Source organism: Protomyctophum parallelum, assembly GCF_964188405.1.
Source record: "Protomyctophum parallelum genome assembly, chromosome: 4".
Classification (NCBI taxonomy): domain Eukaryota; kingdom Metazoa; phylum Chordata; class Actinopteri; order Myctophiformes; family Myctophidae; genus Protomyctophum; species Protomyctophum parallelum.
Window position 1 is genome coordinate 57,517,993 of NC_139700.1, and position 12,343 is coordinate 57,530,335.

Consider the following 12,343-nt stretch of genomic DNA (forward strand, 5'->3'; position numbering starts at 1 on the left):
GTAGTTGTTTTTTTGGTCTTGTTTCTAAATAAGTGTAGTTGTTTATTTGGTCTTGTTTCTAAATAAGTGTAGTTGTTTATTTGGTCTTGTTTCTAAATAAGTGTAGTTGTTTATTTGTTGTTTCTAAATAAGTGTAGTTGTTTATTTGTTGTTTCTAAATAAGTGTAGTTGTTTATTTGGTCTTGTTTCTAAATAAGTGTAGTTGTTTATTTGTTGTTTCTAAATAAGTGTAGTTGTTTATTTGTTGTTTCTAAATAAGTGTAGTTGTTTATTTGGGCTGTTTACATGTACAGTAATGATTGTGACATGTATCTGTGTTGGGAGCCCCTCGAAAAGAGTCTTTTTCCTAATAAAGAAACTTGAATCATCATTGACATTTTTACAAACAAATAAATAGGCTAGTTACTGCCCACTTAAGCACCCTGACCACTGCGACAATGACATTAGCACGCCTCCCCACCCCAAGGTGAGGAATGTTGTTTTTCCAGTTCTTTCTATGGGAATGAAATGTTACTGTATTAAGATGCATCCTTACCTCCTTCCTTTCAAGCAATGGAATTTAATTTAATGCCTGGAAATGTATAGACTAGACTACCATTGTTTTGTCTGTGGCTTTAGAGTAATAACCAATAACTGAAAACCAATCCATCGCACAAGGTAGTTTTTTTTTTCTCATTTTTTATAAACGGGGGGGGGGGGGGGGGGGGGGGAATTATATATATATTTTTTTTCCACTTCTGAGGGGTGTCAAAGAGGTTGATTTGAGGGGTCTAAGTAGCCCCTTTGACACCCCGTGGCGCCGGGCCTGTGAGGGACCCCAGATTCTAGGATCAGAGGGACCCCCATTATGCCACATTTGAGATTTGTGCGGATTAAAATGTTTCTAGAAATATTCCACATTTGTCACTGTTTATATGCATCGCGACGCATTGTGAGCTTGTAGATCTGCTATTGCTTTCATAGAGCTGGTTGCTTGTTTCTGTCACACAATCTGGCAACCTTGAGAAGCAGCCTTGTATTTACTGGCGTGTGTGAGTGTGTGTGTGTGTGTGACGGGGCTAACGGCTAACGGCTGGCTAACAACAGCTAACGGTTCCACTGAACCAGCGGACCACCGGCGGACCACCGGACCGGACCGGGGAGCTCCGAGCCACCGGAGACCCAGCGGCCACCGGCGGCCCAACAGAACCGCTGAGAGGCCTGGAGCGGGCAGGTAAACAACAACAACAACAACAACAACATCAGGTTAGCAGCTAGGCTAACCAGCTAGCATGGAATGGAGGAAGGGGGCGTTGTCACAGGAATGGAAACAACACAACCGTTAATGAATTCAACATTTAAACCTTCTGAAACGGTTCAATTAAAACAACAGAATTGATTGATTGATTGAAATCTTTATTAACAGTTTGTAGAATTTACAGTACATTTTAAGCACAAACTCAATACAAAGACTGTCAACTGTGAGTGGACGACCCAATTAAGCATTACACTTGTTTACAACAGGGTCCACATTGTTCAATTCATCAAAACATTTAAGGACATACAAACATTTAGAGACATACAAATAGACATTTCTCTGTAGGTAAAGAACAGAACAGGAATTCATCATATGGGAAGCAAAAAAGGGAAAAGATACAATATACAGTGAGGGAAAATGGGGTGGGGGGGTGGGGGGGATTCAGATTTTACAGAGGCCAGTTTCGAATTGCAGCCGTCCGTAGGTGCCCTTTGAGAGCGGTTTTGAAGGAGTCAAGGGATTCACATGTCTTAATGACTGTTGGTAGGGCGTTCCACATTTTGGTGGCATAGGAGCGAAAAGAATTTAGTCCCTTGTTTGTGCCGAATCTGGGTTGTACATGGTTTGTTGCACTCCCTCTGGTGTTGTGGGTGTGGACTTCGTTTACATTAAGGAAGTATTTAGACAGGTACATGGGTATCTTGGTGGTGTATCGAATCTTGTGGACCAGACCCATTGCAAGATGCTGTACTCTGTCGTCGACCCTAAGCCATCCCAGCCTGTCAAAGTGGGCAGGGGTGAGGTGGGTTCGGGGGGTGAGGCCAAGTAGGAGCCTGACCAGTTTGTTTTGAGAGGTCTGGAGCCTTGTTTTAAGGGCCTTTGAGGTGCTGTGGTACCAAGAGGTGGATGCATAGTCAAAGAAACCTTGTACGAGGGCTCCTGTTAAGGTCTTCAAGGTGTTTTTGCTGACCAGTGAGGAGATCCTGTAAAGGAATCTTGTTCTTTGATTGACTTTTTTGATTACGTTGGTGGCCATTTTATCACCGGAAAGATTAGCCTCCAGGATGGAACCTAGGTAGGTAATTTCATCTTTTCGTGTGATAATACTGTCACCGACTCTAACCAAGAAGCCATCTGCCTTGCTGAGTTTACTATTTGATCCGAAGAGGATGGATTCAGTTTTTCCCAGGTGTAAGGATAGTTTGTTATCAGCGAGCCAGGTGCAGATTCTACCGAGTTCAGAGCTGAGGGTCTTTTCAACCTGCAGTTTGTTCCTGTCCGAGACCAGCAGTGCTGAGTCATCTGCGAACAGGAACAAGTTGCAGTCACAAGCTGAAGTCATGTCGTTAACATAAATTAGGAACAGTAAAGGCCCTAGTATGCTTCCTTGTGGGACGCCACAGCTCACTGGGAGGGGAGGGGACAGTGTTCCGTTCACCTCCACCATCTGTTCTCTCCCCTCCAGGTAGGATTGCATCCAGCTCACTGATGTGCTATCAAAACCAATAGACACCCCCCACATTCCACCGCCCCTCCCCACTCACACCTCAGCCACGGACATTCAACCGCCCATCCTCAGTCACACCTCTGAGTACTACAACACAGACGAAATTAACACAATCGTCGCATCCAACGGCCTTCACCTGTTCCATTTGAATGTGAATAGCTTGAGTCCCAAACTAGCTGAGATCAGACATCTGTTCCAGAACGGTAAGGCAAACATACTGTGTTTCTCTGAAACTAAACTTGATGAGTCTACTAAAGACCCAGAGATTGAAATAGAAAATTACTCAGTCATTAGAAATGACAGAAACAGGCATGGTGGTGGCGTGTGCATGTATATTCACCAAGATACTGAATACATTACTCGTACTGACTTGCAGCATGATGAAATTGAAACTGTGTGGGTTGAATTAATTTTCAAAAATGCTAAATCGGTATTAGTGGGCACCGTCTATAGACCGCCCGATCAGAATGGGTTCTATGATATACTTGAGGGGTGCTTAGCTGGGGAGGAATGTGTAGAGAAGATCCTGATTGGCGACTACAATACGGATATGCGTCATAAGGAAGCTCCTGTGTTCAAGTCATTTAGTCGGTTTTGTGATCTGCATAGTATCAGTCAGCTAATTACCCAACCCACAAGAGTGTGTGATTCTTCTCAAACTGTCATTGATCTCATTCTGACCTCGGACAAATCCAGAATCTCAAAGAAAGGGGTTATTGTATGTGGGCTCAGTGATCATTTTATGATTTTCTGTACCCGCAAAATACAAAAACTAAAGTTTGACTGTCACAAAACAGTCATATCTAGGGACCTCAAAACCTACTCTAGTGAGGCCTTTAACCTTGAACTGGAGAATCTGGATTGGTCCGATGTGCTCAGGAGCTCACTAGTCGAAGAAGCATGGCTTGGCTTTAAAACCAAATTTACATCAGTACTAAACATCATGGCTCCTTTGAGAACCGTCAGGGTCAAAACCCGCTCGGAGCCATGGATGAATTCGGACATACTGACTGCAATGAAAGCCAGAGACAACAAATGCTCTGAACTTCTTAAATGCAAGTCCAAACTAGCCAAGTGCAAGCGCTTCGACAGTGATCTCCAAACCAAACTGTGCAACCTAAAAGCCCAGTGTAACAAGCTAAGAAACGGTGTAATTGCCATGACCAAATCAGCCAAATGTAACTTTATCAATGATAAAGCCGAGGAAATCAAAAACAATCCTCGGGAGCTATGGAAGTTACTAAACAACCAACTAGGCTGTGGTCGGAAACTAAAAACCAGGTTTACTAACATAAACATCAAATCGAATAACACCCTCATCACTGACAAACTCGATGTAGCCAACCACTTGAACATCTTCTTTACAAACATTGCAACAAAGCTGGTTAGCAAACTGCCCTCCCACTCTGGGCGTTTTGGTGTAGAGCACATCAAAGCCTTCTACAAAAACCTTGGTGTTTGTAAAGATGATTTTAAAATGGCAATGGTAACAACCGAGGAGGTACTTAAAAAACTGAGTGCCCTCCAACCCCACAAGGCCACTGGCCATGACAATATTCCCTCCAAATTTCTCAGAGACTCAGCCTTTTCCATAGCTCCAGTCATCACCCACATAGTTAACCTCTCCATCAAACAGGGACAGGTCCCCCAAGATTTTAAACTGGCCAAAGTAACCCCCTTGTACAAAAAAGGGAGTAAATTAGAACCCGGCAACTACCGCCCTATTTCTATTCTAAGCTCCATCTCGAAAGTGATGGAAAAAATAGTCTATGAACAGGTTGAAAAGTATCTTGCCACTAATAAATTGCTGTACGAGTTCCAATCTGGTTTCAGAACATCCCACTCCACTGACACATGCCTCCTCTATTTGAGCGACCACATCAAACACGAGGTGGATGCTGGAAAATACTGCGGCATGGTCATGCTGGACCTCCAAAAGGCTTTTGACACCGTGAACCACTCCATACTGGTTAACAAGCTTAAATCATTCATTTATTAAAACCCATTTAGACCTGACGTCGAAATTAAAAAACATGTCTTCAAAATCCTGACAGTTTTCTGAAAAAACCTTTAATATGTTTCTGTATCAGTGGTTCTCAAAAAAGGCACATTTTCACGATTTTTCAAAAAATAGCAGATCTACAAGCTGGCGCGCTATGAGCTTGTAGATCTGCTATTTTTCGTATATTTGGTCTTATTTCTAAAGTGTAGTTGTTTATTTGGTCTTGTTTCTAAAGTGTAGTTGTTTATTTGGTCTTGTTTCTAAAGTGTAGTTGTTTATTTGGTCTTGTTTCTAAAGTGTAGTTGTTTATTTGGTCTTGTTTCTAAAGTGTAGTTGTTTATTTGGCCTTGTTTCTAAAGTGTAGTTGTTTATTTGGTCTTGTTTCTAAAGTGTAGTTGTTTATTTGGTCTTGTTTCTAAAGTGTAGTTGTTTATTTGGTCTTGTTTCTAAAGTGTAGTTGTTTATTTGGTCTTGTTTCTAAAGTGTAGTTGTTTATTTGGTCTTGTTTCTAAAGTGTAGTTGTTTATTTGGTCTTGTTTCTAAAGTGTAGTTGTTTATTTGGCCTTGTTTCTAAATTGTAGTTGTTTATTTGGTCTTGTTTCTAAACTAAAGTGTAGTTGTTTATTTGGTCTTGTTTCTAAAGTGTAGTTGTTTATTTGGTCTTGTTTCTAAAGTGTAGTTGTTTATTTGGTCTTGTTTCTAAAGTGTAGTTGTTTATTTGGTCTTGTTTCCCAGTGGTGGAAAAAGTACAAACATATTTTACTTAAGTAGAAGTACTGATTCTCTACTTGAAAATTACTTAAGTAAAAGTACAAAGTACCCATTGAGAAAGTTACTTAAGTAAAAGTACAAAAGTACCTAAAATTAAATGTATTAAAAGTACTAAAAGTACCCGGTGTAAAATGTACTTAAGTATAAAAGTAAAAATTACAAAGTACAAGTACAAAGTACAAGTAAAAAGTACAACATGCTTTTCAAAATGCTTACAAAGAAATTAAGTCCAACAGTGGCTTTATTTCAACACTGGCCAATGGCATTTAATGTTTGTGTTGGGATAAAAACTAGAAACTGGCCATTCATTATCAATGGCATTTAATGTTTGTGTTGGGATAAACACTAGAAACTGGCCATTCATTATCAATGGCATTTAATGTTTGTGTTAGGACAATGTTTGTGTTTACTATCATTACAAACTTTACAAACAACTCAGGTTGCAAGCAGCTCACACAAAAATATATTTCAGATGGGGGTAGACAGTCATTTAGGGGAGAATGGGGAGAGCCATTGCAATTTGCAAAACAGACATAATTGCGTGAATTCACGCATTATAATTAGTCCTTCACTATTTAAGCCCCATCCACTCCACTCTGTGAGGGCAAACTGTCTCCCATTGAGATGCATGTAAATGATTTCTCCATAAAAATAATCGGTCATTTCAGTAGCAAGAGCTTGAAAATGTCTTCTAAATCTAGTCAAAAAAGCCTACAGTAGGCTATAGGCCTATGCACAAATGTGGATTACATTATTGGGGGAGAAAGTTAAAACCGATATCAACTTTAACAACCATCCCGTTTGACAGACGTTTACATGCAATGCACGGTAAGACTAGGGCACTAGGCCTACAGTGATTACTATTGCAATCACCTGGATCGGTGAGTGTAACGTTCCTGACGTTAAGCTGTGTATGTGACGAAAACAGAACTGCAATATAATCAGCAGATGCAGCGCACGTCACACACACACACACACACACACACACACACACACACCGCGGCTCGCTGTAATTTATTCACGGCACCAGAGAGAGAGAGCGAGAGAGATAGACGGGCGCTTCTGTCCAGCTTTTTCACCGGACCGCACCAACATGCTTCTGCGTAAATGTGAACCATAGAGTATTAAAAGGATAGAGACTGAACTGGCGCGAAGCTCCGCCCCTCCGCTATTCATGTCAGTGGAAGTTTCTCAGTGGCGTTTTGAAGCAGCCCCTTGATGTGAACGAATGAGTGAGGCGATCAAGCGAGCCCCGCATATTTCGCATATTTTGCGCGGAAATGTGTAGCGAGTAACGAAAGGTGTCCAATTTTAATGTAGCGGATTAAAAGTACGATTTTTTAATTGTAAATGTAACGAAGTAAAAGTAAAAGTACAGCAAAATAAAAATAGTAAATAAAAGTACAAATTCTCAAAACGTGTACTTAAGTACAGTAACGAAGTAATTGTACTTCGTTATTTTCCACCACTGTTGTTTCCAAAGTGTAGTTGTAGTTGTTTTCAAAAATACTCGGTGGCGCTCTATGAGCTTGTAGATCTGCTATTTTTCAATAGCTAAAGCATAACAGAATGCTTGAACACCAAAAGGGGTTCCCGTTCAGAATGGGTTAAAACGACAGATTAGGTTCATTCCTATTATTATTATTATTAGTATGTCAGATGACTTGATTGAAGTATTTATAACAGTTTGCAGAATTACAGTACATTTCAAGCACAAACTCAATACAAAAACTCTTAACTGTGAGTGAGACGACACCATAAATCCTTACACTTGTTTACAAGAGGGTCCACCATGTTCAATTCATCAAAACATTTAGAGACGTACGAATATATAACACAACTATATGGTCAAAACGGAAAGTCCTCATAGAGGAGGTAAAAATGGAAAAGAAACATAGCCTACAGTGGGGTGAAAAAGAAAGAAACATACTTGAGGGGGACAAGGGGGGGGGGGGTGCCAGTTTATAATTGCGTCCGTAGGTGCCCCTTTGAGAGTGGTTTTGAAGGAGTCAAGGGATTTGCATGTCTTAATGACTGTTGGTAGGGCGTTCCACATTTTGATGGCATAGGAGCTAAATTAATTTAGTAACTTGTTTGTGCCGAATCTGGGTTGCACATGGTTTGTTGAACTCCCTCTGGTTTTGTGGGTGTGGACTTCGTTTACATTAAGGAAGTATTTAGACAGGTACATGGGTATCTTAGTGAAGTATTTAGACAGGTACATGGGTATCTTAGTGAAGTATCTAGACAGGTACATGGGTAGTGAAGTATTTAGACAGGTACATGGGTATCTTAGTGAAGTATCTAGACAGGTACATGGGTATCTTAGTGAAGTATTTAGACAGGTACATGGGTATCTTAGTGAAGTATTTAGACAGGTACATGGGTATCTTATAGTGAAGTATTTAGACAGGTACATGGGTATCTTGGTGAAGTATTTAGACAGGTACATGGGTATCTTATAGTGAAGTATTTAGACAGGTACATGGTTATCTTAGTGAAGTATTTAGACAGGTACATGGGTATCTTAGTGAAGTATTTAGACAGGTACATGGGTATCTTAGTGAAGTATTTAGACAGGTACATGGGTATCTTAGTGAAGTATTTAGACGGGTACATGGGTATCTTAGTGAAGTATTTAGACAGGTACATGGGTATCTTAGTGAAGTATCTAGACAGGTACATGGGTATCTTAGTGAAGTATTTAGACAGGTACATGGGTATCTTAGTGAAGTATCTAGACAGGTACATGGGTATCTTAGTGAAGTATTTAGACAGGTACATGGGTATCTTAGTGAAGTATTTAGACAGGTACATGGGTATCTTATAGTGAAGTATTTAGACAGGTACATGGGTATCTTGGTGAAGTATTTAGACAGGTACATGGGTATCTTATAGTGAAGTATTTAGACAGGTACATGGGTATCTTAGTGAAGTATTTAGACAGGTACATGGGTATCTTAGTGAAGTATTTAGACAGGTACATGGTTATCTTGGTGAAGTATTTAGACAGCTATGACTCTTCTTCTTCAGGTCGTATGGCTGGACCATGACGAGGCAGCAGCCTCTAGCGCCCCCTAGTGGAGGACGCCCATCCAACAACAAACGCAAACACTGTGAAGTCCAGCAGATCTCCAAACCCTCACCTACCAGGAAGATTTCCAAACCCTCACCTGTTAGGAAGCAGATCTCCAAACCCTCACCTGTTAGAAAGCAGATTTCCAAACCCTCACCTGTTAGAAAGATCTCCAAACCCTCACCTGTTAGAAAGATATCCAAACCCTCACCTGTTAGAAAGCAGATTTCCAAACCCTCACCTGTTAGAAAGCAGATTTCCAAACCCTCACCTGTTAGAAAGCAGATTTCCAAACCCTCACCTGTTAGGAAGATCTCCAAACCCTCACCTGTTAGAAAGCAGATTTCCAAACCCTCACCTGTTAAACACAAGATTTCCAAACCCTCATCTGTTAGGAAGCAGATCTCCAAACCCTCACCTGTTAGAAAGCAGATATCCAAACCCTCACCTGTTAGAAAGCAGATCTCCAAACCCTCACCTGTTAGAAAGCAGATCTCCAAACCCTCACCTGTTAGAAAGCAGATCTCCAAACCCTCACCTGTTAGAAAGCAGATTTCCAAACCCTCACCTGTTAGGAAGCAGATTTCCAAACCCTCTCCTGTTAGGAAGCAGATTTCCAAACCCTCACCTGTTAGGAAGCAGATTTCCAAACCCTCACCTTTTAGGAAGCAGATTTCCAAACCCTCTCCTGTTAGAAAGCAGATCTCCAAACCCTCACCTGTTAGAAAGCAGATTTCCAAACCCTCTCCTGTTAGAAAGCAGATCTCCAAACCCTCTCCTGTTAGAAAGCAGATTTCCAAACCCTCTCCTGTTAGAAAGCAGATCTCCAAACCCTCACCTGTTAGAAAGCAGATTTCCAAACCCTCTCCTGTTAGAAAGCAGATTTCCAAACCCTCTCCTGTTAGAAAGCAGATTTCCAAACCCTCACCTGTTAGGAAGCAGATTTCCAAACCCATATCTCTAAGGAAGAAGATCTCACAGCCTTCAGCCAGGAGGTCAGAGGTCAGGAGGTCAGAGGTCAGGAGGAGCAGAGTCAGAATGCAGAACAACGGAACGGGACTGTTCTCCACCATCAAAAGGTTCATCCGGGGAACCTCTGTGAAGGTAGATATATAACCCTACCCTACCCTACCCTACCCCTCTATGAAGGTACATATATAACCCTACCTACCCCTCTGTGAAGGTACATATATAACCCTACCCTACCCCTCTGTGAAGGTACATATATAACCCTACCCCTCTGTGAAGGTACATATATAACCCTACCCTACCCCTCTGTGAAGGTACATATATAACCCTACCTACCCCTCTATGAAGGTACATATATAACCCTACCTACCCCTCTGTGAAGGTACATATATAACCCTACCTACCCCTCTGTGAAGGTACATATATAACCCTACCCTACCCCTCTGTGAAGGTACATATATAACCCTACCCTACCCCTCTGTGAAGGTACATATATAACCCTACCTACCCCTCTGTGAAGGTACATATATAACCCTACCCTACCCCTCTGTGAAGGTACATATATAACCCTACCCCTCTGTGAAGGTACATATATAACCCTACCTACCCCTCTGTGAAGGTACATATATAACCCTACCCTACCCCTCTGTGAAGGTACATATATAACCCTACCTTACCCCTCTGTGAAGGTACATATATAACCCTACCCTACCCCTCTGTGAAGGTACATATATAACCCTACCCTACCCCTCTGTGAAGGTACATATATAACCCTACCCTACCCCTCTGTGAAGGTACATATATAACCCTACCTTACCCCTCTGTGAAGGTACATATATAACCCTACCCTACCCCTCTGTGAAGGTACATATATAACCCTACCCTACCCCTCTGTGAAGGTACATATATAACCCTACCTACCCCTCTGTGAAGGTACATATATAACCCTACCCTACCCCTCTGTGAAGGTACATATATAACCCTACCCTACCCCTCTGTGAAGGTACATATATAACCCTACCCCTCTGTGAAGGTACATATATAACCCTACCCTACCCCTCTGTGAAGGTACATATATAACCCTACCCTACCCCTCTGTGAAGGTACATATATAACCCTACCCCTCTGTGAAGGTACATATATAACCCTACCCCTCTGTGAAGGTACATATATAACCCTACCCTACCCCTCTGTGAAGGTACATATATAACCCTACCCTACCCCTCTGTGAAGGTACATATATAACCCTACCTTACCCCTCTGTGAAGGTACATATATAACCCTACCCTACCCCTCTGTGAAGGTACATATATAACCCTACCTACCCCTCTGTGAAGGTACATATATAACCCTACCCTACCCCTCTGTGAAGGTACATATATAACCCTACCTACCCCTCTGTGAAGGTACATATATAACCCTACCCCTCTGTGAAGGTACATATATAACCCTACCCTACCCCTCTGTGAAGGTACATATATAACCCTACCCTACCCCTCTGTGAAGGTACATATATAACCCTACCCTACCCCTCTGTGAAGGTACATATATAACCCTACCCTACCCCTCTGTGAAGGTACATATATAACCCTACCCTACCCCTCTGTGAAGGTACATATATAACCCTACCCTACCCCTCTGTGAAGGTACATATATAACCCTACCCCTCTGTGAAGGTACATATATAACCCTACCTACCCCTCTGTGAAGGTACATATATAACCCTACCTACCCCTCTGTGAAGGTACATATATAACCCTACCCTACCCCTCTGTGAAGGTACATATATAACCCTACCTACCCCTCTGTGAAGGTACATATATAACCCTACCTACCCCTCTGTGAAGGTACATATATAACCCTACCCTACCCCTCTGTGAAGGTACATATATAACCCTACCTACCCCTCTGTGAAGGTACATATATAACCCTACCTACCCCTCTGTGAAGGTACATATATAACCCTACCCTACCCCTCTGTGAAGGTACATATATAACCCTACCCTACCCCTCTGTGAAGGTACATATATAACCCTACCCTACCCCTCTGTGAAGGTACATATATAACCCTACCTACCCCTCTGTGAAGGTACATATATAACCCTACCCTACCCCTCTGTGAAGGTACATATATAACCCTACCTACCCCTCTGTGAAGGTACATATATAACCCTACCCTACCCCTCTGTGAAGGTGCATATATAACCCTACCCTACCCCTCTGTGAAGGTACATATATAACCCTACCCCTCTGTGAAGGTACATATATAACCCTACCTACCCCTCTGTGAAGGTACATATATAACCCTACCTACCCCTCTGTGAAGGTACATATATAACCCTACCCTACCCCTCTGTGAAGGTACATATATAACCCTACCTTACCCCTCTGTGAAGGTACATATATAACCCTACCCTACCCCTCTGTGAAGGTACATATATAACCCTACCCTACCCCTCTGTGAAGGTACATATATAACCCTACCTACCCCTCTGTGAAGGTACATATATAACCCTACCCTACCCCTCTGTGAAGGTACATATATAACCCTACCCTACCCCTCTGTGAAGGTACATATATAACCCTACCCCTCTGTGAAGGTACATATATAACCCTACCCCTCTGTGAAGGTACATATATAACCCTACCCCTCTGTGAAGGTACATATATAACCCTACCCCTCTGTGAAGGTACATATATAACCCTACCCCTCTGTGAAGGTACATATATAACCCTACCCCTCTGTGAAGGTACATATATAACCCTACCTACCCCTCTGTG

The 12,343-nt window shown here is 41.9% G+C and overlaps 1 protein-coding gene across 1 annotated transcript in view; it reads left to right on the top strand.

Moving 5' to 3' along the window:
- The first annotated feature begins 1,031 nt into the window (after positions 1-1,031).
- Positions 1,032-12,343, top strand: part of LOC310857666 (CTD small phosphatase-like protein 2-A) — a 45,334-nt gene continuing 34,022 nt past the window's right edge. The window contains exons 1-3 of the mRNA XM_083763446.1: positions 1,032-1,213; positions 8,551-9,588; positions 9,619-9,697. Coding sequence (XP_083619572.1) covers positions 8,567-9,588; positions 9,619-9,697 — 1,101 coding nt within the window. The 5' untranslated portion in view covers positions 1,032-1,213; positions 8,551-8,566. The remainder of the gene's footprint in view (positions 1,214-8,550; positions 9,589-9,618; positions 9,698-12,343) is intronic.